General features: G+C 51.8%; 1 protein-coding gene across 3 annotated transcripts; it reads right to left on the bottom strand.

Annotated features, from left to right (window-relative positions):
• Positions 1-3,409: 3,409 nt before the first annotated feature.
• On the bottom strand, positions 3,410-25,515 carry Ptch2 (patched 2). 3 transcript variants are annotated; one of them, XM_036179673.1, is made up of 22 exons: positions 24,956-25,515; positions 24,360-24,552; positions 15,887-16,076; positions 15,715-15,784; positions 15,513-15,604; positions 14,747-14,942; positions 11,094-11,215; positions 10,807-10,954; positions 10,594-10,725; positions 10,352-10,507; positions 10,168-10,260; positions 9,700-9,825; positions 9,491-9,609; positions 9,035-9,383; positions 8,609-8,921; positions 8,375-8,517; positions 8,112-8,292; positions 7,709-7,989; positions 7,462-7,599; positions 4,556-4,698; positions 4,379-4,478; positions 3,410-4,145 (listed from the first exon to the last, which is right to left on the bottom strand). In XM_036179673.1, the coding sequence occupies exons 1-22, from the start codon at positions 25,025-25,027 to the stop codon at positions 3,954-3,956; spliced, it is 3,549 nt and encodes a 1,182-aa protein (XP_036035566.1). In that variant the 5' UTR covers positions 25,028-25,515; the 3' UTR covers positions 3,410-3,953. The 3 variants fall into 3 exon arrangements, with proteins under 3 accessions (XP_036035566.1, XP_036035567.1, XP_036035569.1); XM_036179674.1 differs by lacking the exons at positions 3,410-4,145; positions 4,379-4,478; positions 4,556-4,698; positions 7,462-7,599 and having other exon boundaries at positions 7,852-7,989; positions 8,218-8,292; XM_036179676.1 differs by lacking the exons at positions 3,410-4,145; positions 4,379-4,478; positions 4,556-4,698; ... (3 more) ...; positions 8,375-8,517; positions 8,609-8,921 and having other exon boundaries at positions 9,318-9,383; positions 9,491-9,557.
• Between the last annotated feature and the right edge of the window lie 374 nt (positions 25,516-25,889).

Below are 25,889 nucleotides of genomic sequence, written 5' to 3'. Positions count from 1 at the left end.
TCATGGAAATGTTTGTATGAAAGGCGAAAGATGTCAGTGATATGAAGCAAAACCAGAGGATGGGTGTGTCTCCTTGGTTTCTAGCCTCCCGGAGGTTCAGGGCCTCAGCTGAATGGTGTAGGTTAGATGGCTACAGTTTCTATACGTGTGTGTTTCCAGCAAGTAAGTTGTATCCTACAATCACGGAAAAACATCCTCAGGGCTGGAACTCAAGCGGGAACGTGGGTGAGCAGAACTGACCAAGAGGAAGCTGTGGATTCCAAGCCACTGCTCTCCCTTCTTCTCTGCCAGTTGCCTGGGACCTTGCGCTGTCTTTTCTCATGCAATCTGAGATTGGTAAATTATTGGTCCCAGTGCTAGGGTGACTGTTTCATTGTTCCAGACTGGCAGAGCATCCTCGGTTTCAGACTGAGCAGCCCGGCTCAGCACTCCTAAGCAGGACCACACAGGAGGCATGTCACCACCCTCTGGTTGTCATCCAGGTTTTCTTTTATTATTTCTTTGGTTTTTGAGACAGGGTCTCTATATAGCCCTTGCTGTCCTAGAACTCACTACATACGCCAGGCTGGCCTTGAACTCACAGACAGCCACCTGTCTCTGCCTCCCGAGTACTGGAATCAAAGATATATGCTACCCTGTCTGGCTCCAGGTTATCTTGTTTTGTTTTGTTTTGTTTTGTTTTGTTTTGTTTTGTTTTGTTTTGTTTTGTTTTGTTTTGTTTTAACAGTATCTTACTCTGTAGCTTCGGCTGGTCTCAAACTCACAGAAGTTCTCCAGCCTCAGCCTCTCCAGGGCTGAGATTACCAGTGTGAGCTGCCACATTCAGGAACATCCAGTTCCTCTTGAAGAATGACTTGGGTCAGGACAAGGGGAGGTGAGGAAGAACCTAGGCAGAGGGGTTGACGGGTGCAAAGTTATGGTGACCCAAACAGTGTGGTTTACTCTTGTCCAGGAAGTGGAGTGTGTTTCAAAGAGGCTCTGTCTGACAGTGGAGGCTAGCCCTAGGGGAGCCTGGAATGGGATCAGGCTTGACCTATGGCATGAGGAACCTTGGAAGGGTGCTAAGCCAGAGGGTGGAGTAGTGGGCGCTGCACAGGTGAGCTCACTTTACAAGCAGTGTGGGACTTTTCACCTCAAGCTGGATGAGGTCAGTGGCCAAGACTGACTGTGCCTGGGGTGGTTCAACTCTGACTGGATCCGTTCAGTGACACCCTCATTCCTAGGGACTGCACTGATCACGCAATCAGGGTAAAAACTTTCAACACAGCTGTGAACAATGTTCCTAACAGGAAGTGCGCTCCTTCTGTAAGGCTGACTAAGCCATCAGAACCTCAACGATGTGCCAAGGTTGGAATGCTAAGTCTAGAGCCAAATTATCTCGGGACGTCTTCGGCCCCCACAATAGCCATTTATTGTCCTTTGTACATGATATCACATCTTTGTGGCCACTAGGTAAATCTTTTGAAAAGTACAAATTCCTAGTTTCCAACCCACCGAAGAGCTAAGAATTCCACCAGCATTCGAGGCCTGTAGAAGTTCCCGGGTTACCTAACATTCCCAGTAACGTGTGCCGTGGCCTTTTTGGTGTGTGTGTTTTGTTGTTGTTTTTGTCTTTTCAAGATAAGGTTTCTCTGTGTAGCCCTGGCTATCCTGGAACTTGCTTTGTAGACCAGGCTGGCCTCAAACTCTGATCTTCACACTAGAAACAGAGCACATACACACTCAACTACCTATCTATACATCAAATAAAATGTAATAAAATAATAAAAAAAATTACTCCATGTAGCCCAAGCTAACCCCAAACCCTAAGTGGCAGAGGATGACCTCTGATCCTACCACCTAAGTGCTGGGATTACAGGCCTTCATCACCAACTTGAATTTGTTTAAGGTATTTTAGTATTGATTCAGCTGCAATGTGTTTTTTGTGTGTGATGTTTGGTTGGACCATGATTTCTGACTTTTGTATGGATGAGGTGTGAGAACGTATGTGCCTGTCGGGGATCAATCCTGGTGAGTAATGGCTGGAACCCAGGGTGTCTGTTCACCAGGGGTAACTGGGGAAGGGTGAGGAAAGTCCTCACTATCCATCTGGGTGAGGCTCTGACTGTAACCCAGGCCTGTGTCCAGGCTCTTCAAGGCCTCTGTACAACAGGACCGGCCAGCCCTCCACCAGCAGCAGCTTAAATCAGTGCTGCCACTGGCTTGGGCATTGACATCCAGGGGACAATCTCCCACATGATTAGCTGGCCAATGACAATTTCCTGCCTCCCAGCCGCCACTGTGGGTGCACAATTCTGCTATGGAGGTTGCTTTGGGCCAGGGCTCCTTCCCTCAACTCCATAAACCTCCTAAAATATCTCCCTAGGTCCTGCTTCTTCCATCTCTTCTTCAGCCGGCCACTTTGTCGGCCTTCCATTTCACCTGTTTCCTGGATTTGCTCCTCCCAGACAAGCTGAAGGCACAGGAGACTGGAAGATGAGTCTGGAGAGGTGGGCAGGACTGGAATGCCAAACAGACACTAAATGCTTGCATCATTTTCTATGCTAAGCATTTTTTAAAAACAGATTTGGCCTCAATTTTATATGTAAAAAACAGCATAGGGCACTGCTCATCTGCAGCTAGTGTGTAGGTGTATCACATCCGTCCATCTGTCTTCACATTGGCAGATAGGAAGCCTTTTCTATGGGGCCTTCACAGGGGCCTGGGCACCGCTGGGAGCCTAAGCTGGAGCTGTGGCCTCTGCCTTGGTTTGAGCCTTGGGCTTTGGTTGGCCAAGCCTACAACCTTTGGCCATGTAGCTTCAAACCTGCTTCCAAAGCTTGGGGTGAGAGATAACATCAAGATGGCGGAGTTTGCAGCTGGGGCCCTTTGGCGTCTTAGGCTTTCAAGGGTCCTAATAGCCTCTGCACATGCACACTTTGCCTTCCCATCGTTACCTGCATCTCCTGCAAGCCCCTCTGGGGCTTCTTGGCAAAGCACGTGTTTCCCAGGAACCTGGGGTTGACCCCCTTAAGAGATCTGTGATTTTGTGACAGGTTTCTGTGCCACTTACAGGATTGGTTGTGTGGTGTTGCAGGTAACCTCCAGCTCCGAAGTGCCTTACACTAAGCATTTATGCTTACAGATTATCAAGCACTTGGATAAAACTTTGGCATCTGAGGTCTCTCCCCCCGCCCACCCCCCTGACAGGGTTTCTCTGCACAGCACCCCTGCTGCCTGGAACTCACAGAGACCCACCTGCCTCTGCCTCTGCCGGGATTAAGGGTGTGCACCACCCATACTCGGCTTTGAGGTCTTTCCCAAAACTAGACAAGCGCAGGATTTCAGGCCCAGACGCTACACAAGCCACCTCTGATAGCTAACTTTCATGAGTCATCTAAAAAACAAAAAGCACCATAGCCATTTGAAAGGAGTTTGTATAGAATATATTTTACTCTTTAAAAATAAAAACTTTCAGCAGCAATAGCATCTATATACAAAAATAAACATCTTCATATAAATAATTTATATGGCAGGAGGTGGGGAGAGGTACAGAAGGCCTCCTTAGGAGTCACCAAGCAATGAAGGGCCAGGCCTGGGAGAGTGTGCTAAGCACCCTCAGGCTTGGTCCGCTGAGGTGACTGTGTGGGGCAGGAGACAGGGCTGCACTGCAGCTAGAATGCGCCTTTCACCCCAACCTGGACACTCATATGTTCCATGAGGCCTATGTGTTAGGACGCTGTCAGCCAAACAGTAGCTGTTCTCTTTGGGTATAAGTCTGGGGTGGCCGAGTCAGGGGAGGAGATGCAGACAGCAGCATAAGGCCTTCTAGGGGCCCATTGTGCCTTTCACACCCCACCCATTGCTTCTCGTGGAGTCTCTGCGATTCAGATACTCTTTCACTCAGTGGCCAGACCCGGTCCTCCTGTCCTGAGGTTGCCAGAGCTGTCAGCAGCTAGGGTGGCAGCCGGGGCCTACGTGGGCTCCTCAGAGGCTGGGTGGATGTAGGCTCCAGGTAGTGGTGGTGGGTGGAGGGCCACAGTCATGGAGGTAGTCACTCTGGCAAAACTCTGGGGCAGGGTGGGGGGCATGCCCCACCTGAGCCCACCTCCTCGTGGAGCTGCAGGGCTTAGGACCTGTGGGCTCTCCTTGTACACCTGTACCACCTGGAAGAGACCCCAGTCCCAGTGATCCCCTTCATGGAGAGCACCATGACTGCTGACAGGCTGGGCTCCTGTCAGAGCTCACAAAACCAAGCTGCAAGGCAGGGCAGACCCTGTGCTCTGGGTCCTAAGAGGCTAAGGCCGGTCCCTCTGAAGGCCGAAGGCATTTGGTCTGTCCCTTCCCTTGCTTTACCACCCTGTCCCTTAGAGGGAGGACAGAGCGAGAGTTTGGTCACCTGAGGTGGGGGGCCCAGGATAGAGAGCAGAACAGGTAGCAGCAGGAGTCCGTGGAGCAGACCCAAGAGGGTTAGCACTGTCAGCACCATGAAGAAGTACCTGGCGGGGGAAAGAGGGTCAGTGGCCAGGCCCCGAGGCCAGGGCGGGTAGTCCCCTCTTCCTGAGCCCTCTTGTACCTTATAATGAAGTCAAAGTTGGAACCAGCAAGCATGAGCAGACCCAGCAACGTGGAGATGGCCCCGTCGGTCACAGGGGCAAATGTTTGTTCTAGAGCACAAGCAGCCCGCAGGTTCCGGCTACCCTGGGTGGTCAGGAACCCCTAGGGAGAGAGCCCTGGAGTTCTTCTTCTGCCAACCACAGCCAGCTCACCCAATGTCCCCAGTGGCTCTTTATCCATTCCAGGACACACCCAGGTGTTCCCTACAGAAGGCCAGGTGAACTAACTTCATGGGCGTGGTCTGGAAGCATGGTTGTGTCCACTTGGGTAACAATAGAGGTGTCTGGCCACCCAGCAATGCCCAGATAGGTGTCAACAGTGTTTGGTCAGTCAGCTTTCGTGCTATGATGGTAAGGTTATGTCCCTTGCCGAGTCTGAAACGGATACTCCCTGGCCTTTTACAAAAAAGTGTGCATGGGGCCAGCAAGATAACTCAGAGGATACTGGTGCTTGCTGCCAAGTCTGATGATTTAAATTTAGTTCCCAGGCCCTACAAACTGGAAGTAGAGAACTAGCTACTGTAATTGTCCTCTGAACACCCCCTCCCCCCAAATTAAAAACATGTAATAAAAAAATGTGTGCCAACTCCTGGCCCAGGAGGATGGACAACATGGTGATGTACTTCTCAGGGTAGCTTTTTTGTTTGTTTTTGACACAGGGTCTCACTCTGAGGCCCTGGCTATTCTGGAACTTGCTATATAGACAGATCTGTCTGCCTCTGTGTCTCAAGTGCTGGAAATAGAGGTTTGTGCTGCCATGCTTGCCTTCAGGGTAGTTTTTTTTTTTTTAAGACACAGTTTCCCTGTGTATTGCTGGCTATCCTGGAACTCACTGTGTGAACCAGGCTGGCCTCGAACTTGTTACATAGCTGGGGATGAACTCCTGCCTCTACCAACCAAGTATGGGACTATAGGTGTATCCCACTATGCCCTATTCATATATTTCTTTTTTTCTTTTTTTTTTTAAGATTTATTATGTATACAGTGTTCTGCCTCTACACCAGATCTAATTATAGATGGTTGTGAGCCACCATGTGGTTGCTGGGAATTGAACTCAGGACCTTTAGAAGAACAGCCAGTGCTCTTAACCTCTGAGCCATCTCTCCAGTGCCATATATTGCTTTTTCTGTTTGATTATTTGTTTATTTGTTTTAGACAAGGTCTTTCAGGTCACTGTGTATACCCAACTGCCCTTCAAATTGTGGTGATCCCGCTGTTTTTGACTCCCGAGTGCTTGGGTTACAGACCTGTACTATTATACCAGCGAATAGATTGTTCCTGTAATCTAGGAATACGGGGCTGTTGGGAGAAGAATGCTGTCTGTGGAGACTAGCTGGTGTGTTGGTGTCAGCCTGCCTGTGAGTGTGATGCTCTGGGGAGGCCTGGACCCTCTTTGGCTTTAACACATTTGTTTCAGTAGGAACCCCTCCTTCACACCCACATCTCTACCCAGGCAATTCGAAGCCAGGCATGGTGGTGAACCCAGACGTGGAGAAGGCAGACACAGGAGGATCAGGAATTGAAGGTCATCCCCAGCCACATGGGTGGTAGGAGGTCAGCCTAAATTACATGAGACTGCCTCAGGGAAAATAATGCTTCCTACCTTCCCTCCTTCCATCCTGCCTGCTCGCCATTCCAAACAGGCCTTTGGTTTTCTCTCACTACAAATGTGGCCCTCATTTGTTTACTTACTTACTGGCCATCTGGACTAATTAAGATGTAGTTATTAAGGCTGGAGAGATGGCTCAGTGATTGACAGCACTGCTGCTCTTGCAGAAGACCCGGGTTCCATTCCCAGCACCCACATGGAGGCTCACAACCATCTTATTACTCTAGTTCCGGGGATCCAACACCCTCTTCTGACCTCTGTGGGCACCAGGCATGCACATGGTACACATACACATGTGGGCAAAACACTCATGTACATAAAAAAGAACAGAAAAGGTTGTAAGTAGTACAGCAGTCAACACTTGATGAAAGAACGGGGCCCCACGTGGTAGTTTTGCACATCTGTAATAACTACATGCAGGAGGATTAGGAATTCAAAGTCATTCTCAGCTACAGAGTTTGAGGCCAGCCTGGCCTACAGAGCAGGTTCCAGGACAGCCAAAGCTGCATAATAAAACCTTTGTCTCAAAAACAACAACCAAAAAGAGAACTCAAGGCCTGCCTCTGTCTCCCTAGTGCTGGGATTAAAGGCGTGCCCACTCCTCTATATACCAGATGATGGAATGACAAGTCTCCGCCACTATACCTGCCTCCGGCCCTGCCAAGTCTTTTTGTTGTTGTTCTCATTGTTAGGTGGGGTCTTGTTATGTAACCTTGGCTGGCCTCCAATTCATAGAGATCTGCTCACCTCTCCCTCCTGAGCACTGCGATAAAAGGTGTGCAACCGGGCTGGAGAGATGGCTCAGTGGTTAAGAGCACTGGCTGCTCTTCCAGAGGATCTGGCTTCCATTCCCAACACCCACATGGCAGCTCACAACTGTCTATAACTCTAGCTCCAGGGGACCTGACACCTTCACACCAATGCACACAAAATGAATTTAAATAAACCATTATTTATTTATTTTAGTTTCTCAAGGCAGGGTTCTCTGTGTACCTGCCCTGGCTGTCCTCGAACTCGCTCTGTAGACCAGGATGGCCTAGAAGTCATGGAGATCTGCCTGCCTGCCTGCCTCTGCCTCCCAAGAGCTGGGATTATAGGCATGTGCCACCACAGCCTGGTTAAAAAATAATAATAAATGTGTGCAACCTCTATGCCCAGACTAACCGTTTCAATAGTTCTTAGCACACAGAGGTGATCTCACCATTTTTGTTAAATTCTGATGATTGGCTGACCTTTCCTTCCAGGGCCTATGCTTACCAGAGCCACGTGAACTGTAAATTCAACACCAATGCCTACAGAGGCCACAAGGATCACCACAGGGATGGCACTCAGCTTGATGCCCAGGAATCCCATGATACCAAAGAGCTCCACAGTCATCATCGCCAGGACCAGCACCTGTGGAGGGCAGACCTTACCCAGGGCTCCTGGCAGGAGGAACGCTGGTCTGGAGAGGGCAGGGTGGGTGCCACTGGGGTCTCTCAGTCTCCACCCTGCAAATACTCACTATGAGGCCGGCTGTCCACGGATTGAGTAACAGCAGAGCACAGACCAGGAAGGTGCACACCAGCAAGATGCAGATCGCCAGCAGGAAGCAACGCCGCAGCCCCAGATACTGCTCCCAGAAGAGGAAGGGGGAGCCACTGGGGTAGGCATGCACTCCTGCCTGGCCGGCCTCTGTGCATGCTGCCCGGGCCCCTTGGATGGCTTCTACAAAGTCTTCAGTCTTCTGGAGTCCATGCAACAGAAAGGGGAACTGGGCAAACTCCAAAGGCTGGGCTGCTGGGACTGTGGAGAAGACAGAGGAACAGAGGGAGGGTGAGGGGAACAGTTGTGGAGGGAGGGGCGGGGTGGGGTGGTGGAAGGTGCGGCTGAGGACCAGGTTCCAGGTGAGCTCCCCCAGCACTCACTGCGAAGGTTCTCCCCAGTGGTATCATATCTGTCGTGCAGCCATTCGGGAGGTGGGGGGTAGAAGTTGGCCTGAGAGGCTGCTAGGCCCAAGGGGTCACTGCTCACCCACACAGTTAGCCCCACGTAGAAGAGTTCTGGTGGGATCAGTCCCTGCTTGTCCACCAGTTTCCTTGTGGTCAGCTGTGAAGGCAGAGGAGGCTAAATGCCTGGGCCATGACGTCCGGAGCCCACCAGCTCTTTGACCGGTCAGCCCACTCCTTACCTGGTTGAAATCCAGAGGCTCCTGGGCATTCCCGGTTTGGATAAGCAGTTTGTAAGCCAGGGCGCCATCTTCAGAGCCGTTGCGGTAAGAGTGGCGGGTAATGCGTCCCGCAGCCCAGTCCTGGTCAAAGGCAGCCTGGATACCTGGAGGTACACGGGAGGGGCCAGGATCGGCCTACAGCTCTAAAGACTGCGCTCTGCAGCATCCCTAGGTTCTGGTCTCTCGGCCTCTTACCTTGCAGCCAGCTGCGGTAATAGTGCAGCCAGGTGCGGGGCGCCTGGGTGGCAGGTGGGGGCAACACGGCCTTGAGGGAGCTGAAGCGCTGGTGCAGATCAAGGAGGGCTCCTTGGGAGTGGGCGTAGTCAAAGCCACCCTGTGTCACCAAGGCCACCTCATACAGGGAGAAGTACCTGAGCTGGGCGCTCAGGAAGGCATGCTCCTTGGTGCCCCGAGGTACCACATCTGTCAGGGCCAGCCCATCTTGTACCAACGTGGCTCCATAGAGGCTCAGGCCCAAAAGTGCCCCAAAGAACACCAGCACCAGGGCCTGCGGAAGGCCGGGATTAAGCAGGAGGCCCAGGGCTGCCCTCCAGCCCCCCGCCCTCCGCCCTCCGCCGAGCCAGACATGCTGAGTCACTGTTCTGCCGCACCTGGACTAACCTTGGCTTGTGTCTGGAGCAGTAAGGGTGCAAACTGATGGCGGGCAAAATGGGCAAGAGTCCAGTGGGCACAGAGCAAGGACTTGCAGGCTGCCTTCGGCCTTGTCCCCTCCTCCTGGCCTAGAAGGTCCCGAGTGGACCCCCCAGGGCTGTAGAGCTCAGAGCCCAGTGGATCGGAAGAGGGGGATATCAGGTGGGTTTGAGGAGGCAAGATGGTAACTACGTGCTGGCTGCTGGCTTCGCAGTGGGTAAAAGCTTGCACGGTGGCAGTCAGGTGGGCGACGCCCACTGGTACTGTTCTGTCCCCTCGCTCCGGGGGCAGGATCTGAATGACTTGCGCAGAGCAGGGGCTGCAGGAGTCAAGGAGAAGCCGATGAGTCATAGGTTGAGGCGCAGGGGAGGGGACAGGCTAGGATGAGGTGGAGGAGGGGAAAGAGTGGGCACACGGGGACAGCACCTAGAAAAGCAGCAGAGAACGTCTAGGCGCTGGCGCTGGCGGCGGCGCAGGTCGAGGCTGAGGATGGCTGGGAAGACAAGCATCACGGCTGCAAAGTTGCAGCCAACCACTATGGCTGCCTGGGGAGACAGGAAGGGATGAAGGCCGGATGAGGCATGCTCCGTGCTCCACGTCCACCCTACCCCACCTGCCCATTCATGAGGCCTCACCTGTAGGGAGAAAGCCCGCAGCGCAGGGATGGGGACCAGGACAGCCATGAAGAAAGCAACCATGTTGTTGATGGATGTGAGTGCCACACTGGTGCCGGTACGCCTCAAACATTCACCCATGCGCTCCTGCCAGGACAGAGCAGGGACACACCCTCAGGTCACAGAGGAGGACTGTGGGACTTCAAGACAGTAGGGGAGGCCCAGAAACTTGGCAGAAATGGAATTCTGATGCCACAGCAGTCAGTTGTCAGGTACTAGGAATGGGCATGTGCTGTCCTAAGCACCAGTGTCGCTGATCCTGTGCCAGCCCTCAGGACATAAACACCGCGACTGTGACTCCCATTTCCACATGGGAGACGGACGCACGAAAAGGTTAATGAGCCTATCAGACAAGATTACTCAAGTCAAGAGGCTCCTAGCCACTTTGATGAGCTTCAGATGGGCCCAGGCTGGTGGATGTGTCCTTACTGGGAGAGGGGTGTCAGGTGGGGCCTTTGTGAAGGCATGTGCCAACAGGAATATGTCATCTACGCCGATGCCCAGAGCCAAAAAGGGCAGGACCTAGAGGGGAAGAGTGGGGAAATCAGTCATGTGGAGGAACCACGTAGCCTGGAGATGGCCCCACAAAGGCTGCCCCCCAGTCCTGGTCTACCTGAGTCGTGGTAGCATTAAAAGAGGTGCCAAGCAGGGCACAGAGTCCAAGGCCTGAGGCCACTGCCAGGGCCACCAGCAACACCCCAGCAAGACCTACAGCACCCTGGGACTGGGCACAGTCCCACCGTAGCATCGTCACACAGGCATAGGCCAGCTGTGGGGACAGGACACAGTCTCAGACAGGTTTCCAGGGTGGAAACCCGCTGGAGGGGAGACAAGGTTGTTGGACGCAGGACCCACCATGAGCAGATAGCCTCCCACCACACGGGGGGCACTGACTTCAGAGAACTCGAGCAGGATATCATCCAGGCTGGTGGAGGAGAAGGCGTGGATCTGCTGGGATGCATTGGCAGGCAGAGCCTCCTGGGCTAGCTGCAGAGACAGGGTGAGTGTGAGGGGACAGGAGGAGGGCACGGCCTCAGAGAACTCTTCTTCGTCTCTGCCCACACTGACCTGTACAAAGCGCCTCTGCCAGGTCTGCAGCACTGTGCTGGCCTGCTCCTCACTCCAGCCGATGTCATGGGTCTGGTAGTCGCCCCGGAAGTGCTCATACAGCTGACGGGGACTCATCAGCAGGAAGGTGCTCTGCAAGGCTTCTGCCCTGGTTGGGGGTACAGGAGCAGAAGTCAGAGCTGGCCTCAACAGTCAGTGTGGGTTTGTGGGGTGCTTTCTCCAGAGCTGCCTAGCACTGTAGATTCCCAGGTCCCCTCACCAAGTCCCAGTCCCGGGGGAGGCCTGACCTCAGCAGCTGTCCTTGGGGATTTCTGGCTGTGCCTCCCAGCAGCAGTTCCTCTTGCCAATGCATGAACTTGTGGGAGAAGCCATGGCAGCCCCCACTCAGCTCTTGAGCCACATTGGGAGCCTAGAGGAGAACAGAAAGACGTTTCTAAGTCTTTAGAAATTGTTTGTTTGTTTGTTTTTTCGAGATAGAGGGTTTCTCTGTGTAGTTTTGGAGCCTGTCCTGGATCTCATTCTGTAGACCAGGCTGGCCTCGAACTCACAGAGATCCATCTGGCTCTGCCGCCCGAGTGCTGGGATTAAAGGCGTGTGCCACTGCTGCCCGGCAAGTCTTTAGAATTTTAAAAATTATATTATTTATGTGCATGTATGCATGTGTGTGAACATAGAGCATGTCAGGGCTTGTATGTGGAGGTCAGAGGATAGCTTCTGAAAATTGTTTCTCTCTTTCCACCATGTGGGTCCTGGGAATCAAACTCAGGTCATCAGCCTTGGTGACAAGTACCTTTACCTGCTGAGCCATCTCAGCAGCCCTGAGAGGAGTCTGAAATACTTAGAGCTCTAGGTGGCCAGGGATCATGCTCAGTGGTAGAGTGCTTGCCTAGCTAACACACACACGGCTCTGGATTCAATCACCATTACTACCATATACCAAAAAGGAGAGGTAGTAGTGTGATCCAGCCCAGCATGGTGATATACATCTGTAAACCCAGCAGTCAGGATGTGTGTGTGTGTGTGTGTGTGTGTGTGTGTGTGTGTGTGTGTGTGACTCAGCCCAGCATGGTGATATACATCTGTAAACCCAGCAGTCAGGATGTGTGTGTGTATATGTGTGTGTGTGATCCAGCCCAGCATGGTGATATACATCTGTAAACCCAGCAGTCAGGATGTGTGTGTGTGTGTGTGTGTGTGTGTGTGTGTGTGTGTGTGTGTGACTCAGCCCAGCATGGTGATATACATCTGTAAACCCAGCAATCAGGATGTGTGTGTGTATATGTGTGTGTGTGATCCAGCCCAGCATGGTGATATACATCTGTAAACCCAGCAGTCAGGATGTGTGTGTATGTGTGTGTGTGTGTGTGTGTGTGTGTGTGTGTGTGTGTGATCCAGCCCAGCATGGTGATATACATCTGTAAACCCAGCAGTCAGGATGTGTGTGTGTGTGTGTGTGTGTGTGTGTGTGTGTGTGTGCGCGTGTGTACCTAAAACTGGATGAAGCCCTAGGCTTGTACCTCTAGAACCCTGACACAGGACTCAGTGGGCCTGAATCCTTTTTTTTTTTTAAAGATATATTTATTTATTTATTATGTATACAATGTTCTGTTTGCATATATTCCTGCATGCCAGAAGAGGGCACCAAATCTCATTACAGATGGTCGTGAGCCACCATGTCCTTGCTGGGAATTAAAATCAGGACCTCTGGAAGAGCAGCCAGTGCTCTTAACCTCTGAGCCATCTCTCCAGCCCTTGTGTTGCTTTTTGAGACAGGGTTCCTCTGTGTAGCTTTGCACCTGTCCTGGATCTCGATCTGTAGACCAGGCTGGTCTGGAACTCATAGGGATCTTTCTGGCTCTGTCTCCTAAGTGCTGGGATTAAAGGTGTGTGCCACCACCTGGTGGGCCTGTACTGTAATGAGCCTGTAACCTCTCTGTTTTGCCTCCTGAGTGCGGAGCCGTACAGGCATGAGCCATCATGTCCTCTTTTATGAGTTTTACGTGGCGCTGGGTTCCTCATGCATGCTGCGCAAGCACTCTGCCAGCAGAGCTGTACTCTTGGCCCTAACTCCGTTGTTCTTGGTTTCCTGGTATAATCTATCTATGTTGTTATTAGTAGTAGTACTGGGTGGGGGAGGGGTTTGAGATAGGGTTTCTCTGTGTAGCTTTGGAGCCTGTCCTAGAACTCGCTCTGTAGACCAGGCTGCCTTGAACTCAGAGATCCGTCTGCCTCTCCCTCCAGACTGCCTAGCTCCGTCTAGTCTATTTTGATAAGGTCTGGCCCCAAGTTTAGAGGACAGGCGGCTCCTAATGTGGCCACGGTCACAACCCCAGCACTCAAGAGGCAGAGGAGGGAGGTCCACTGTGAGTTTGAGATGGCCTGGCTGCAGAGAGAGACTTGATCTGGGGGGAAAGCCCAAAAGGAAGAGAAGGTAGAAGGAAAGCCACTCAGGTGTGGAAAGTCGAGGTTGGAGGATCCTGAGTTCAAGGCCATCCATCCTAAAGTACCCAGTGAACTGGGGCCAACCCGAGTACAGGGAACCCTGACAAAAACTGACAAAGCTGAGTACCGCAGTCAAACACCTACGGTCTTGGTTCTGGAGAGGCAGACTTGGGAGGACTCCCGAAAATCTGAGGCTGACTTATCCACATTGCAAGTTTTAGGCCATTGAGGGCTGGAGAGCAAGACCCCATTGCAAAACCTGAAACAAGGGCTGGAGGAGTTCAGTGTGCTAAGAGCGGCCCGGCCTTTCCAGAGGATCAGAGTTCGGTTCCCAGCAGCCACACTCAACATCTCACATCCACCTGCAACTCCAGCTCCTGGGGATCTGACACCCTCTCCTGGCTTCCATAGGCACCCCATATATGTATATTGCCGCCCCAAATAAATCTTCAAAAACAAAATAAGACTAAAAGCAGGGTATAGCCTTTAATCCTAGCACTTGGGAGACAGAGGCAGGTGTGGAATAATCTTTTTGTATACTGTGAAGATGTGTCACTCTGGTTTCAAAAAGCTGAACAGTTAAATGCTAGGCAGGGTTTCTGGACAGATTGGATGCTAGGAAGAAGAAAGGCAGAGTCACCAGCCAGATGAGAGATAACCAGGATGGGCATAATAGAGATAAGGTAATGAGCACATGGAAGAACGTAGATTAAAAATATGGGTTAATTTAACTATAAGAGCTAGTTAGAAACAGGTCTGAGCTAAGGCCAAGATTTCATAATTAATAATAAATCTCCATGTCATTATTGGGGAGCGGACAGTCTTGAGGAAAAATCTGCCTACAGGCAGGTGGGTCTCTGTGTCTGGGTCTCTACACAGTATGTTCCAGGCCAGCCAAGATAGGTGAGACCCTGTCTTACCCCCGCCCCCTCCAAAACAAATAAACCACACAATAACAAAGAGGAAAAGAATAAAACAAAACACTGAAAAACAAAATGAAAAGGAGAGGGGGCTGGAGAGATGGCTCAGAGGTTAAGAACACTGGCTGCTCTTCCAAGAGACCCAAGTTTGGTTCCCAGCACCCAGGTCAGGCACCTCACAACTGTCTGTAACTCCAGGCCCAGAGGATCCAACCCTTGGTCTCCTTGGTACCTACACTCACATGCACTTAGTACCCACATTCAGGCACACACACCTACAGAAGAAGAGGAGGAGGAGGAGAGGAGGGGAGGGAAGGAGGGTTCGAGGAGGAGGAGGGGAAGAGGAGGAGGTGGAGGAGAAGAAGGAAAAGAAGGAGGAGGGGGTAAGAAGTAGTGGTGGTGGTAATTCTTGTGCCACTCCAGGGTTCTTTAGAAGTGAATTGTGTGTGTGTGTGTGTGTGTGTGTGTGTGTGTTTCCAGAAAATGGAAGTAGGCAGACCACCTCTCAGAACATAGAAACACACAGGGAAGAAGGCTGGGAAAGTGTCTTTTCTCAGCAGACCTGGCCAGGAACCCACCTGCCTGCTGTGATGGTTGGGAGCACTAGGAGGACAGTGCTGGTCGTTGGGGTCCAGACAAGGTCGCCCCACGTAGGCCTGGCCCACTTGTGCTTTTTCGAGCAGCTCCCGGAAGCCTTCCAGAGAGGCGAAGGGGCCCAGCTCCTCTAGCAGCTGCTGGGGATCCAGGTTGGTCCACTGGATATCAGGACGGCCCCTGGGGAAAGCCCGCGGTTAATGAAGGTCAGAAATCAATGCCTGTCCCCGCCCCCCCACTGCTGCTGTGGGCCCCTGCTTCACTCCGAGGACCTCTTCCACATGGGCAAGGCTTGGGCTGCCTCTGCTACCAAGCTGCTGCGGTGAGCTCTGGCCACTAAAGGGGCTGAGACAGACCTTGGAATGTACATGCTTGATACGTGGACGGGTCCAGGAAAGCCTTACCAGTCTACACAGTTGACCTTTGGTTCTAACCTATATCCAGACACACACCTGCATCTAACAGGCTTTCTTTTTAGTCCAAGCAACAATTCAGTTGACAGTCAGCTACTGTGAGGAGCGAAGTCTCTCGAGATCTCTGCCTGAGGATCTGTGTTCTGTCTAAAGCAGACAGGCCCTCTTTCCCTTCCGGGTGAGAGCCTTGGGCAGCCCAGGCTGCTCCTGCTGGCAGGGCTTTCACCGTGCTTTTCATTCATGCCCCCACACATCTCCTTTCTGCGGGGGGGGGGGGGGGGGGAGGAGTCCCTGGCAGGAGATGAAACAGGGCTCTGGGGGCTGGGGTGGCACTCACGGCAAGTAGGCAGAACCTCCTTGGAGTTTGGCTCCGTCCCAGAAGCAGTCAAGTGGGGTGAGTATCACACATGGAAACAGCTTCTCAATCATCTGCCAAGGACACCCCAGGTCACATTAGTCCCGTCCCCACCCCTAGTGGAGTCCCTGAGCCTTTCCACAGTGCCTCCGCCTAGCACTTGGGAACAGTCTGGGGTACTCACTCGCTCAATCATTCCATTTTCAATAAGCGGAACGCCTGACTTGTAGCAGATTTTGTTCAAATCCCAGGACCTGCAACAGCCAGGGCACAGGTGACCAGTAGAAGAGGGACCCTGTTCTAGAACTTCCCCAGCATGCATGGTGCCAGCCTCCCGGGGCCTCATCCAGACTTACTTCCCATAAAGTGACACCTGTACTTTACTGGCTGTGAGGGCTGCCTGGAGGTGAAGGCCAAGTGCCTGGGGCGTGAGGACATTTCCCCCCTCCTGGCGTGCAGTCTGAATCAGCATCTGAGAGGTGTAGGCAGCCTCCTCCCCAAGTTTCTCTCTGGTGTAACGCAGCTCCCGGCTCACCCGGCTGTCCACTGCCAAAGCAAAGAGAAAGGGCTGGGGGAAGGGCCCAGGTAGGCCAGAGCTCTGAAATGGGGTCTCCAAATCTCTGAGGGCGCCCTGGTCAGGAAATGGCTGTGGAAGGGTCTCTGCCTTCTCCTTGGTGGGCTTACACTGCCCAGACTGACAGCCCCTGCCCCCAGCAATCTCCCGCCCTTCTTCCCAGTCTGCAGATTTGGGGGATGTGGAGAAGCCACAGCTACAGGACTCTGTGGTGGTCTAGAGTTTCAGCATGACCCAGATTGGTGGGGTTCGGCGCCAAGGCTTGAAAATTTGAATAGGTGTAACTCAATGGTAGAGTGCCCACACAGGATGGGCATGGTCCTGGGTTCAATCTCCGAGCCAAAAGGGAAATATCAGCGTGAGCTGGGCTTTCAGGATTATAGGAACATCCAGATAAGGTGCCCTCAGCCCCACTCTGCTTAGCTGGGCAAGACATGGAGGAACCACAGGGCCTGTGGGGAGTAGAGGCTGCTTCTAGTCAGGTGCACAGGGCAGTGAGGGCAGCGTGTGGTAACAATGGCCCCTGCAGCCCATAGGCAGGGAGGTGGGGTCAGTCTTCAGTGTCATGCTTCAAGATCGACCCTGGCTTCCATGCCTGCAGAGGTGAAATCAAGGCGGGCCAGAGACCCAGACCCCATTCCTGGGCCTCACTGAAAGCCACACCTGCTGTGGCTTTCTCAATCCCAGCAACCCTCAAGTTTTGCATTTTGCTAGCCTTGGAGTTACGCTGTGCAACTGGGACTTGAGAAAGGAAGGGATATTTCGTCCTGTCTCATCCCCCACGCTAGGAAGAGACATTCTGAGGGCATTATGACCTATGATTTGGAGGAGGGTGAGGGCCACAGCAGGGGCACTGTGGATTTGGTCTGTTCTCAGGCCCAGTTTGGCTTCTGCTTGCCTGGAGGCCTTTCTTGCTAGCCACTGTCACCCTCAGGAATCCACCTTCACCTGCTCCCTGCTTCCCTCCTCCCCTCACTCTGTGGCCCGGGCTGGTCTAGAACTCACTGGGTAGCCAGGATGGTCTCAAACTTGGGACAGTCCTCCTACCTCTACTTCCCAAGTGCTGAGATTACAAGTGTATGTCACCATTCCCAGTAGCCAATCTCTTTTTCAAGACCACAGGCTCACCTCACTCACCCAGATTTCCATGCATGCTCAATCCCTTATGCCGTCCCTCAAGAATAGTTAAGTACGGCCACACTGCTTGCTTTTCTTTTTTTCTTTCTTTCTCTCTCTCTCTTTTTTTTTTTTTTTAAAGATTTATTTATTTTAGTGTTCTGCCTGCATGTATGCCTGCAGGCCAGAAGAGGGCACCAGATCTCATTACAGATGGTTGTGAGCCACCATGTGGGTGCTGGGAACTGAACTCAGGTCCCCTGGAAGAGCAGCCGGTGCTCTTAACCGCTGAGCCACCTCTCCAGCCCCTGGCCACACTGCTTTTCTATCCAGGCCATTTACTCTTCTTCCCCACCCACTGCTGTCCCCAGTCTACACTGCAGTATTTATTTACTCCACCAGGCTTAGGTTAGTGGCTGCCACTCGGAAGGAAGGAGGACAGGACAGAGAGAAAGGCCCCTGTAAGTGAGGACACAGAGGGTGGGGTGGGGGTGGGGGACTTGATAAGAAGTGCGGAGAGAACGCAGACAACTTAAATTTCACTAGCAAGACCAAAGAACCCTCCCGATAAAGAGTGGACAGAAAAGACAAATGTCAGCTGACAACCGAGAACAGATATTAGAGCAGAGAGAACACACTGTCCATGGGAGAAGGCAGTGGGTCCAGGGACAAGAACAAAGCTCTCTTCAGGCCTGTCCCCAGGCCCGGCTTCTGATACTCCATGTCTTTTTTTTTTTTTTTTTTTTTTTTTTTTTTGTAAGATTTACTTATTATGTATACAGTGTTCTGCCTGGATTTCTGCCTGCAGGACAGAAGAGGGCAATTGAATGCATTATAGATGGTTGTGAGCCACCATGTGGTTGCTGGGAATTGAACTCACGATCTCTGGAAGAGCAGCCAGTGTTCTTATCCTCTGAGGCATCTCTCTGCCCGATACTCCATGTCTTGACAAATTACTCTCTCTCAGCCTCAATTCTCAGCTTTATATATTTATTTTAAAATAATAAAAAAGGTTTTTTTAGGTTTATTTATTTTATGTGCACAAATGTTTGTCTGCATGTATGTATGTGCAACAGGTGCCTGTCTGGGGCCCTCAGAGGTCAGATCCTCTGGAAATGGAGTTCCAGATGGTCTGAGCCACCACGTGGGTGCTGGGAATCGAACCTGGGTCTTCTGTAGGAGTAGCCAGTGCTCTTAACCACCAAGCCATCTCTCCAGCCCAGTTTGCTCATGTTAAATAAGGCTGAGTGTGGAGGCTCACCCCTGCAAGTCCAGCACTTCAAAGCTGAGGCAGGAGGACTGGGGTTGAACGTCATGGGCTCACAACAGCCTGGCTACACAGTGAGCCCGTCTCCGAAACCAGCCAACCAAAGGGGCAGATGGTGCCACCTTGATTCCTACTTTATTCCTAAGAGCAGTGTTAGGAACAAAGGCACGGCAAAGACCCAGGGAGTGACTGCAGGGACGGCGATGGAACTGTAGGCAGAGGATGTGGAAGAGAAATGCCATGACAGAAAAAGGAGGGAGCAGGGGAGAAAAGACTGCTGGGAAAGCAGCAGGAAGGCAGGAAACAGACCAGTGCATCCGCCAGGCTGGTTCCTTTACAAACGGGGCTACAACTGTTAACCAGTGTACAACCTACCCTAACTCTGCTAACGGCAACGCCAGGCAGGGGCTCTGTCCTTAGGTACGTCCCCACTACTCTTTTTTATTTTTCTTCCTTTTTTGGAGAGAAGGGCTCACGTAGCTCAGGCTAGCTTTGAACTTGCTATGTTGCCATGTAGTTGACAATGACCTTGAACTGATAATCTTCCTGCTTCCTGCAGAGATAAACACACCTGGCTATACACAGTGCTGGGAATCGACCAGGGCTTCTGAGAGCTGGAGGTGCACTCTACCAGCTGAGCTACCTCACCTCTGCACACTGCCACTCCTTTCCTTTTGTTTTTTGCAACGGGGCCTCAGGTAGTCCAGGCTGGCCTCAAATTTTCTACGTAGCCAAGGCCAGTACTTAAGTAGCTGAGGTAGGATTGTTGAGTCTCAGGCTAACTTGAACTACTGTGTAAGATCACGTTTGAAGAGCTAAATGGCAATGAATTATTATCTACTAAATTAACAAACATTTAAAATTGACAGCATTGCTGGGTTATAGAGGTTTACCATGGAGTGTATTTGGTACGTTATTTCAGTACTAATGTTCACAAGCACTAGTTCAGAAATTTTGTTTGTAAGGGACTCAAGTCTTGCGATCGAGACAGGAATCACAGTAGGTTCTGCACAGAAGCTCAGATGACCTTAATCTAGTGCTGTGCACTATTAAAGGTTTGGGTTTTTGATACTGCTAAGAGAGAGCTAGCAGTTAAGAGCACTGGCTGTTCTTTCAGAGGAGCGGGGTTCAATTTCCAGCACATACATGCCAGCTTTCAGCTGTCTGTAATTCCAGCTTCAGGGATCTGATACCTTCTGGCCTTTGAAGGCACTTGGCACATACATAGACAAACACCCATGCACATTAAAAAACCCAAATAAATAAAAGAGTGAGCCAGGGAAGAGCCATAACAAAGCTGAAGAAGTGACTGGATCAGACAGCGGGCCTGGAGTGTGTAGGAGGCTCACAGATCAGCAGAGCCTCTGCAGGACCTGGAGGAGCCAAGGACAGCAAGGCCCCAAGCCGGGACAGGACTGACTTGGCCAGATTTCTGTGTACCCCAGGGGGCGATGTGGAGGCAGCCTGGAAGGCAAGGCTGATTCATTTCCTTAGCTTCTTTGCTAGATGACTGATTTTTACTGGGTATCCTCAGAAAGGCTACTGATTAAGGATGTCTGGATTTCTCTCTAGCGCCACAGGGCAAAAACACATTTTCTAAGGTGCCAATCACAGAATCACATTGTTTTTTGCTAACTGAAGGATTTACCAGTAATATAATCTTGGCAAGTAGATAGGAAATTGTCTGGAGGTTTCTCAAAAAATTTTTTTCACTCTATCTATCTGTCTGGCTGTCTATCTATCCATCCACCCACCCACCCATCCTCCCTCTATAGTATAGAACCTAGGCTACACATGTCAGGTAAGCATACTACTACCACTGTGGCCTCAGTCCTTTAAAAAAGTACTTCTAAGTATAAGTATGTATGTGTATTTGTGTGTGTGTGTGTGTGTGTGTGTGTGTGTGTGTGTGTGTGCGCGCGCGCGCGCGTGCGTGATGTGTGAAGGCCAGAGGTTAATATCCTGGTGCCCTCTTCTATCACTCTCCATTTTTTGAGACAGCTTCTCTCGCTGAACCTGGCTCTCACTGTTTTTGCTGTTATCACTGGCCAATGAGGCCCAGGATCCACAGAGTCTGCTCTGCTCCCCAGTGCTGGCGTTAGGGATGTGCGTCATGGCCTTCACACTGGTGCTGGGAACTGGAAGTCAGATGCACATGCTTGTGTGGTAAGTGAGCACCCTGTCCACCGAGCCACCTCCCCAGTCCTGACACTTTGAGACACCATTTCAATAAACTGCCAAGGCTGGTCTTAAACTCACTCCATAGCTCAGGATGTCTTCAGACTATCTCAGCCTACCAAGTAACTGAGGTCATTGGCCTGTGCAAACAGGTCCAGCCTTCATCACTTTAAAGAGACGAAGAGCTGGGGAGACCATTCAGCTTGGCAACCTTTGACCCTCAGGACTACATATAACCCAGTGTGGTGGCACACATCTGTAATCTCAGCACTTAGGAGGGCACAAAAGCAGGAGAATCAAGATTATCCCTCAGTAAGAAGAAGTTCATGGCCAGCCTGGACGACAGGAGACAGGATCTGCCTATGTATCCCTGGCCGGCCTAGAGTTCTCAACATACTCCTGCCTAGGCATGTCCAGAAATGACTTCAGCTTCCTTGTCTTTTTCTCCTCTTACTCCTCCATTATCATCCTCATCTTTTGGCCCAGGCTGGCCTTGAACTCACTATGTAGCTGAGGTTAGCCTCGAACTACTGATCCTTCTGCTTCCATCTCCCTGGTGCTGGGATTGTAAGTATGTGTCACCATGTCCAGGAGCAGCAGCTTCTTGGGATAAGCCTGAGGACAAGTCTAATGTGCTGAAGACAGTGGAGAAAAAAAAGAACCTGGGTCCTGGCTGATGTCTGCCAGACTAATCACCCAGAATTCTCTATTGCCAAATCTCCTGTTACAAGAATAAACCTCAGCCTTCTTCCTTCCTGTCCTACGGACCCCCTTCTCTCTTTCATGTGGCTACAAGGACTCCTAATGATATAATTAGTGTGTTTGTCAGAAGATTGAAAAGGTCTTAACTACGGTACCATCACAAGGGTGGAAAGGAAGCGTTAGTTGTATAAGACCTTAAAAGGGAGGAACCAGTAATGAGTGAGAACTGAGACCAGTTCCTGGGTATTTAGCTTTGAGCTACTGCTGGTGGGTGATCACCTCCTGCCCTCACATCCACTGGCTGGCTGCTCCTATCTTCCAGTCAGGCTCCATTTGTCATTTACAGAACTATCTATTTGTGAGTGCGTGTGTGCAGGTGTGCATGCCTGTGGCCACGTGAAGAAGGCAGAAGAAGATCAGGAGTCTCTGTCTCCTCAAAGCTGTTTTCTTGGCTAGGCCTGAAGCCAACAAATCCCGGAGACCCTCCATTCCTCTGAGGCTGGCGGTTACGGGTGTGTGTGTGACTCAGTTTGCTGGGGTCTGAACTCTGGTCTTCAAGGTTGCACAGCAAATGTTCTTAGCTACCAAGACCTCTTCCTATCCTCTCCACGTTACTTTTTCAGACAAGGTATCTGCCTGAGCCTGCAGCTCATGGTTTCAGGGACACTAGCTGGCAGTCCCAGAATCTGCCTGTCCCACTCCCCCAGTTCTGGGGTTACAGGTGTGCCCTGCCATGTCTGGCTTTTACGTGGATGCTGGGGATCTGAACTTGGGTTCTCATGCTTGTACAGGAAGCACTTTCTTCACTAACTTGTCTTCCCAGCCCTATAACTACCTATTTTTGAGCCCCTTAGTTTTAAGTTGACCAAGGTAGTGCTGTTTGATCCCTAGCCACTGCCTCCCACCCCTCTACCCCTGCCCTGTGGGGAAGAAAAAATTCAGGAAAGGCAAAGGAAAACAGGTTACATTTTACAGCCAAGAAGGGCCTTGACCTCTGTTTGAAACTCTGCTAACTGAGGTTCTGCTCCTTCTACTTCCGTCCTAGCAAAACTACCAACAAGAAAATCTCTTCGCCTCTCAACTTGATCAGCTCCTCATTGGGAAGGGCATTAAATGAAGAAACTCAACTGCAGAGCTATGGAGAAAAAATCATGTCGGGGTCACTGCTAAGACAGTGATCCTACTAATCTCAACACTCAGGAGTCTACGGCAGGAGGATCCCAAGGTGAAGGTCACCTGCATGACCCGGGGAGGCCGTAGCCCCTAAAGCCTAGGAATCAGCTACCATCCTCTTACAATACCTTCCTCCTAAGAACAGCAGGACCTGGCGGGGACAAACCCTGCCTTTGATGGGGGGCAGGGAGATGAGCCAATGTGGATGTTCAAGCAGTGTTTAATTGGGGAAGAACTGGGGAAGGCAGAAAGAGGAAGGGAAGAGGGGGAGACTCACTTTATTGTGGCAGGATATTCAAAAGTCATTTGGGACCACCCAAGCAGCCGTGGTTTGTGTGGGCGCACGCATATATGCGTGTATGCACATGTGTGTCCTGATGCTGGGGGCAGGCTGGCAGGCAGGAAGAAACATCTGCTGTGGACCCTAGGGCTGTCTTAAGAGTGTGAATGCTTAAGAGTCTGCAGAGGGCTGCAGGGAGGGTGGAGATGGGGTGTGGGAGCTCCAAGAAACATCTGCTCTGTATCCCAGGACTTGCCAGCATTTGAAATAACTCAAGGGTGTGAGACTTCGACCTGGGACCTGCCTTGGGTGTGGGCCAGGGCTGGGGAGGTCTGGGGAGGCCACAAATGCAGATTTCCCAGGGAGAACAAGAGCAGGCCCCGACTTTGTCAAACGCCCGCCATATGAAACCAGGCATCCGCAACGAACAGAGGCATGCTGAAACCATTAATTGCTTAATGCTTCCATTGGGATGTGGGGATTTGATCTCATTTGACCCTGACGATTGCCTTAGAGTGCAGTCTAGGCTGCATCTCCACTGCATGGCTGCAGGGGCCTGGGTGCCCGAGATTTCTACCCAGAAGTCCAGGCAGATGGCTTGATCAAGGGTTCCTATCCTTCCAGACCTGACTTTTTCCTCTGGCTTGCCCCCTTCCCAGTGTCGGGGATGAGACTTAGCCAAGGTCTTGGGCATGCTAGACAAGCAGTCTGCCATCAGCTACATCCCCAGAGATCTTCTTTCTGGCTGCCCTTTTGTCTCTGTCTCTCTGACACAGGCCATTGTTGAATTCCTAGACTAAAAGCAATTCTCTTGCCTCGACCCCTTGAGTAGCTACAATGGCAGTCCTAATTTCCAGTTTCCTGGTCTCTCCCTGCCTTCTCTTATACAACATGACTACACTCTGCTTTGTTTTGTATGGAACTTATCCCAGTACACACTTTTACTTTCTTTGGCTACTGAAAAATGAGTCTTGTTCCATTTGTCAAACTGTGATGTACAATTTTAAAAAAAAAAGGCTCACCAGTGGTGGTGGTCCACACCTTTAATCTCAGCACTGTAGCACTGGGGAGGCAGAGGGAGGCGGATCTCCGGATCTTGAGGCCAGCTTGGTCTACAGATTAAGTTCCAGGACAGCCAGGGCCACACAGAGAAACCCTGTCTCACAACAAAACAAAACAAAACAGGCTAGCTATAAATGCTAAATACACACATACTCAAAGATAAATATTCTGTAAGCTTATTCATAGGATGCTACCATCTAGAGGCGTCTATTTATGGGTGAGAGAGACTGAGGATACAGCTGGATGGTAGAGATGTGCCTAGCATGCACAATGCCCCTGGGCTCCATTCACAGCACTGAGAGAGATTGGGGGAGAGGTAGGCATTCTCCAACATGCCCAGATACACAGGCTCTGATCGGGAGATGCCCTTCCAGATCCTTGACCAGGCAGGCCAGCTGGGGCTCAGTGGCCAGCTCCTCATCCTGACTTTTGTCTTGAGTTCCACATAGCAAAGCAGCTATGGCCAGTGTAACTCACCTTCTACCCAAAGCTGCTCCAAGTCTGTCTCAATTACCGCCACTCGGAGACCCAGTGCCAGAGCCCCAAAGGCTACCAGTCCCAGGAAGAGCACTTTGCCACAGTGTCTCTGGATCCTGCACCCCAGGGAGAAGAGTAGGCCTTGGAAGTAAGCACGAAGCCAGAGAGGAACCTGCAGGCTTCCAGCTAGGATCTGAGATGGAAAGAGAAGGGTCAGCCAGGTGTCAGTGTAACAATGCAGACTCCTTCCCTTCTCTCTGTCAAGTCCTGGTTTTCTGACTTCTGGATGCAGGGCAGGAAGCAGCTACAGATAGAGGGGCTTCAAACTGAAGATCCGACTCTCTTCCTCTGTGCCTTCTCCACAAGTACACCTGAGAACGCCCAATTTTTGAGCGTTATGAGCCATGCACACACACTAGCTGTCAGTTGGGCACAGAGGCGAACCCAGTAGATGATAAGAAATAAGCTAACACATCACTTGCTAGCTCTAACTTGTCTTCCCAGATCCAGTAACCTTGACCTGTAAACATCACACACCCTGCAGAAGTTCTAGTGACAGACACGACCCCGCTTCTTCTAGCTTCTCTTGTACTCACCTGAGGTGCTGCGGACCGAGCTGGAGGTGTGTAGCTTGGAGGCAGCTCTCCAAGGGACAGCGGCCGAACCATGCTGGTGAGGATGGGGGGCGCGAACGCCCCCAACCTGCGTTATCTGAGCGCGGCCATAGGCTAGCTCGGCCCCTTGTGCCGTCTGGCTTCGGCTGGGATTCCTAGGGGTCGCGAACGTGCGGTCGGGGGTGAGACGCGGGTGCAGCAGATGCACCGGAGCAGCCTGGAGCGGCGGTGCGGGGTGGTGCAGGCCTGCGGCGCTAAGTCCCGCTGGATTTGTGGGCCGTGGTCCACGTGTGGGTGGAACCGGCTGGCTGAGAAGCACCTCACGGCTCAAGGTGGCGACTGCCGGTCTCGAGAAGCAGCAGGAGTCTCAGAAAAAGGAGCGGGCCGGGGTGACGCCCTCCCATTGGCTGAGGGGGCCGCAAATTACCCGCAGCCCGGCTGCCGGATCCGTTGCTAGGTAACGGCGCCGCAGGGGGCGGAGCAGGAGACCACCCAGGCAGGGCCACCCCTTGCCTCGCCTCCCTAGCTCGCCTGCCCGCCCGCCGGGCCCAAGGGGAGGAGAAGGGAGGGCGATCCTGGAGGCGCTAGTCGCCGGCCAAGTGTCAGTCAGGATGTTGAGAAAGGGAGTGTGCGGGTCCCCTTTGGGCCGCCCTTTTTTCCTGACCCAGCGCAACCCCAAAAAGACCTTTCCACGCTCTCCACGTAGGCCAGAGTCATCGCTCTAAAATGCAAATCTCATGATTGCTCCAAAGCCCAGGACCCTGCACCGTCCAACTACAACGAAAGCCTTTTCCCTCATAAATGCCTCACACCCACCCAGCTGCCTTCCCGTCCCAAATTGCCCTCAGTAATTTCCTAAACCCACCATGTTGTTCACGTATTCTTGTTTTTGTACATGTTGGGGCCCCTTTGTTTT

Source organism: Onychomys torridus, chromosome 2, assembly GCF_903995425.1.
Source record: "Onychomys torridus chromosome 2, mOncTor1.1, whole genome shotgun sequence".
NCBI lineage: Eukaryota > Metazoa > Chordata > Mammalia > Rodentia > Cricetidae > Onychomys > Onychomys torridus.
The sequence above is the reverse complement of the archived record's forward strand: the minus strand, read 5'-3'. Positions and strand labels throughout refer to the sequence as shown.

Excerpts from the sequence above, each read along its gene's own strand:
- Ptch2 (XM_036179673.1), bottom strand. The coding sequence starts at position 25,027 with ATGGTTCGGCCGCTGTCCCTTGGAGAGCTGCCTCCAAGCTACACACCT. Across the intron at positions 11,216-14,746 it reads CCAACCATCACAGCAGGCAG|GCTCCCAATGTGGCTCAAGA; the intron begins GTGGGTTCCTGG and ends GTTCTCCTCTAG. Across the intron at positions 10,955-11,093 it reads CCCCAAGGACAGCTGCTGAG|GGCAGAAGCCTTGCAGAGCA; the intron begins GTCAGGCCTCCC and ends ACCCCCAACCAG.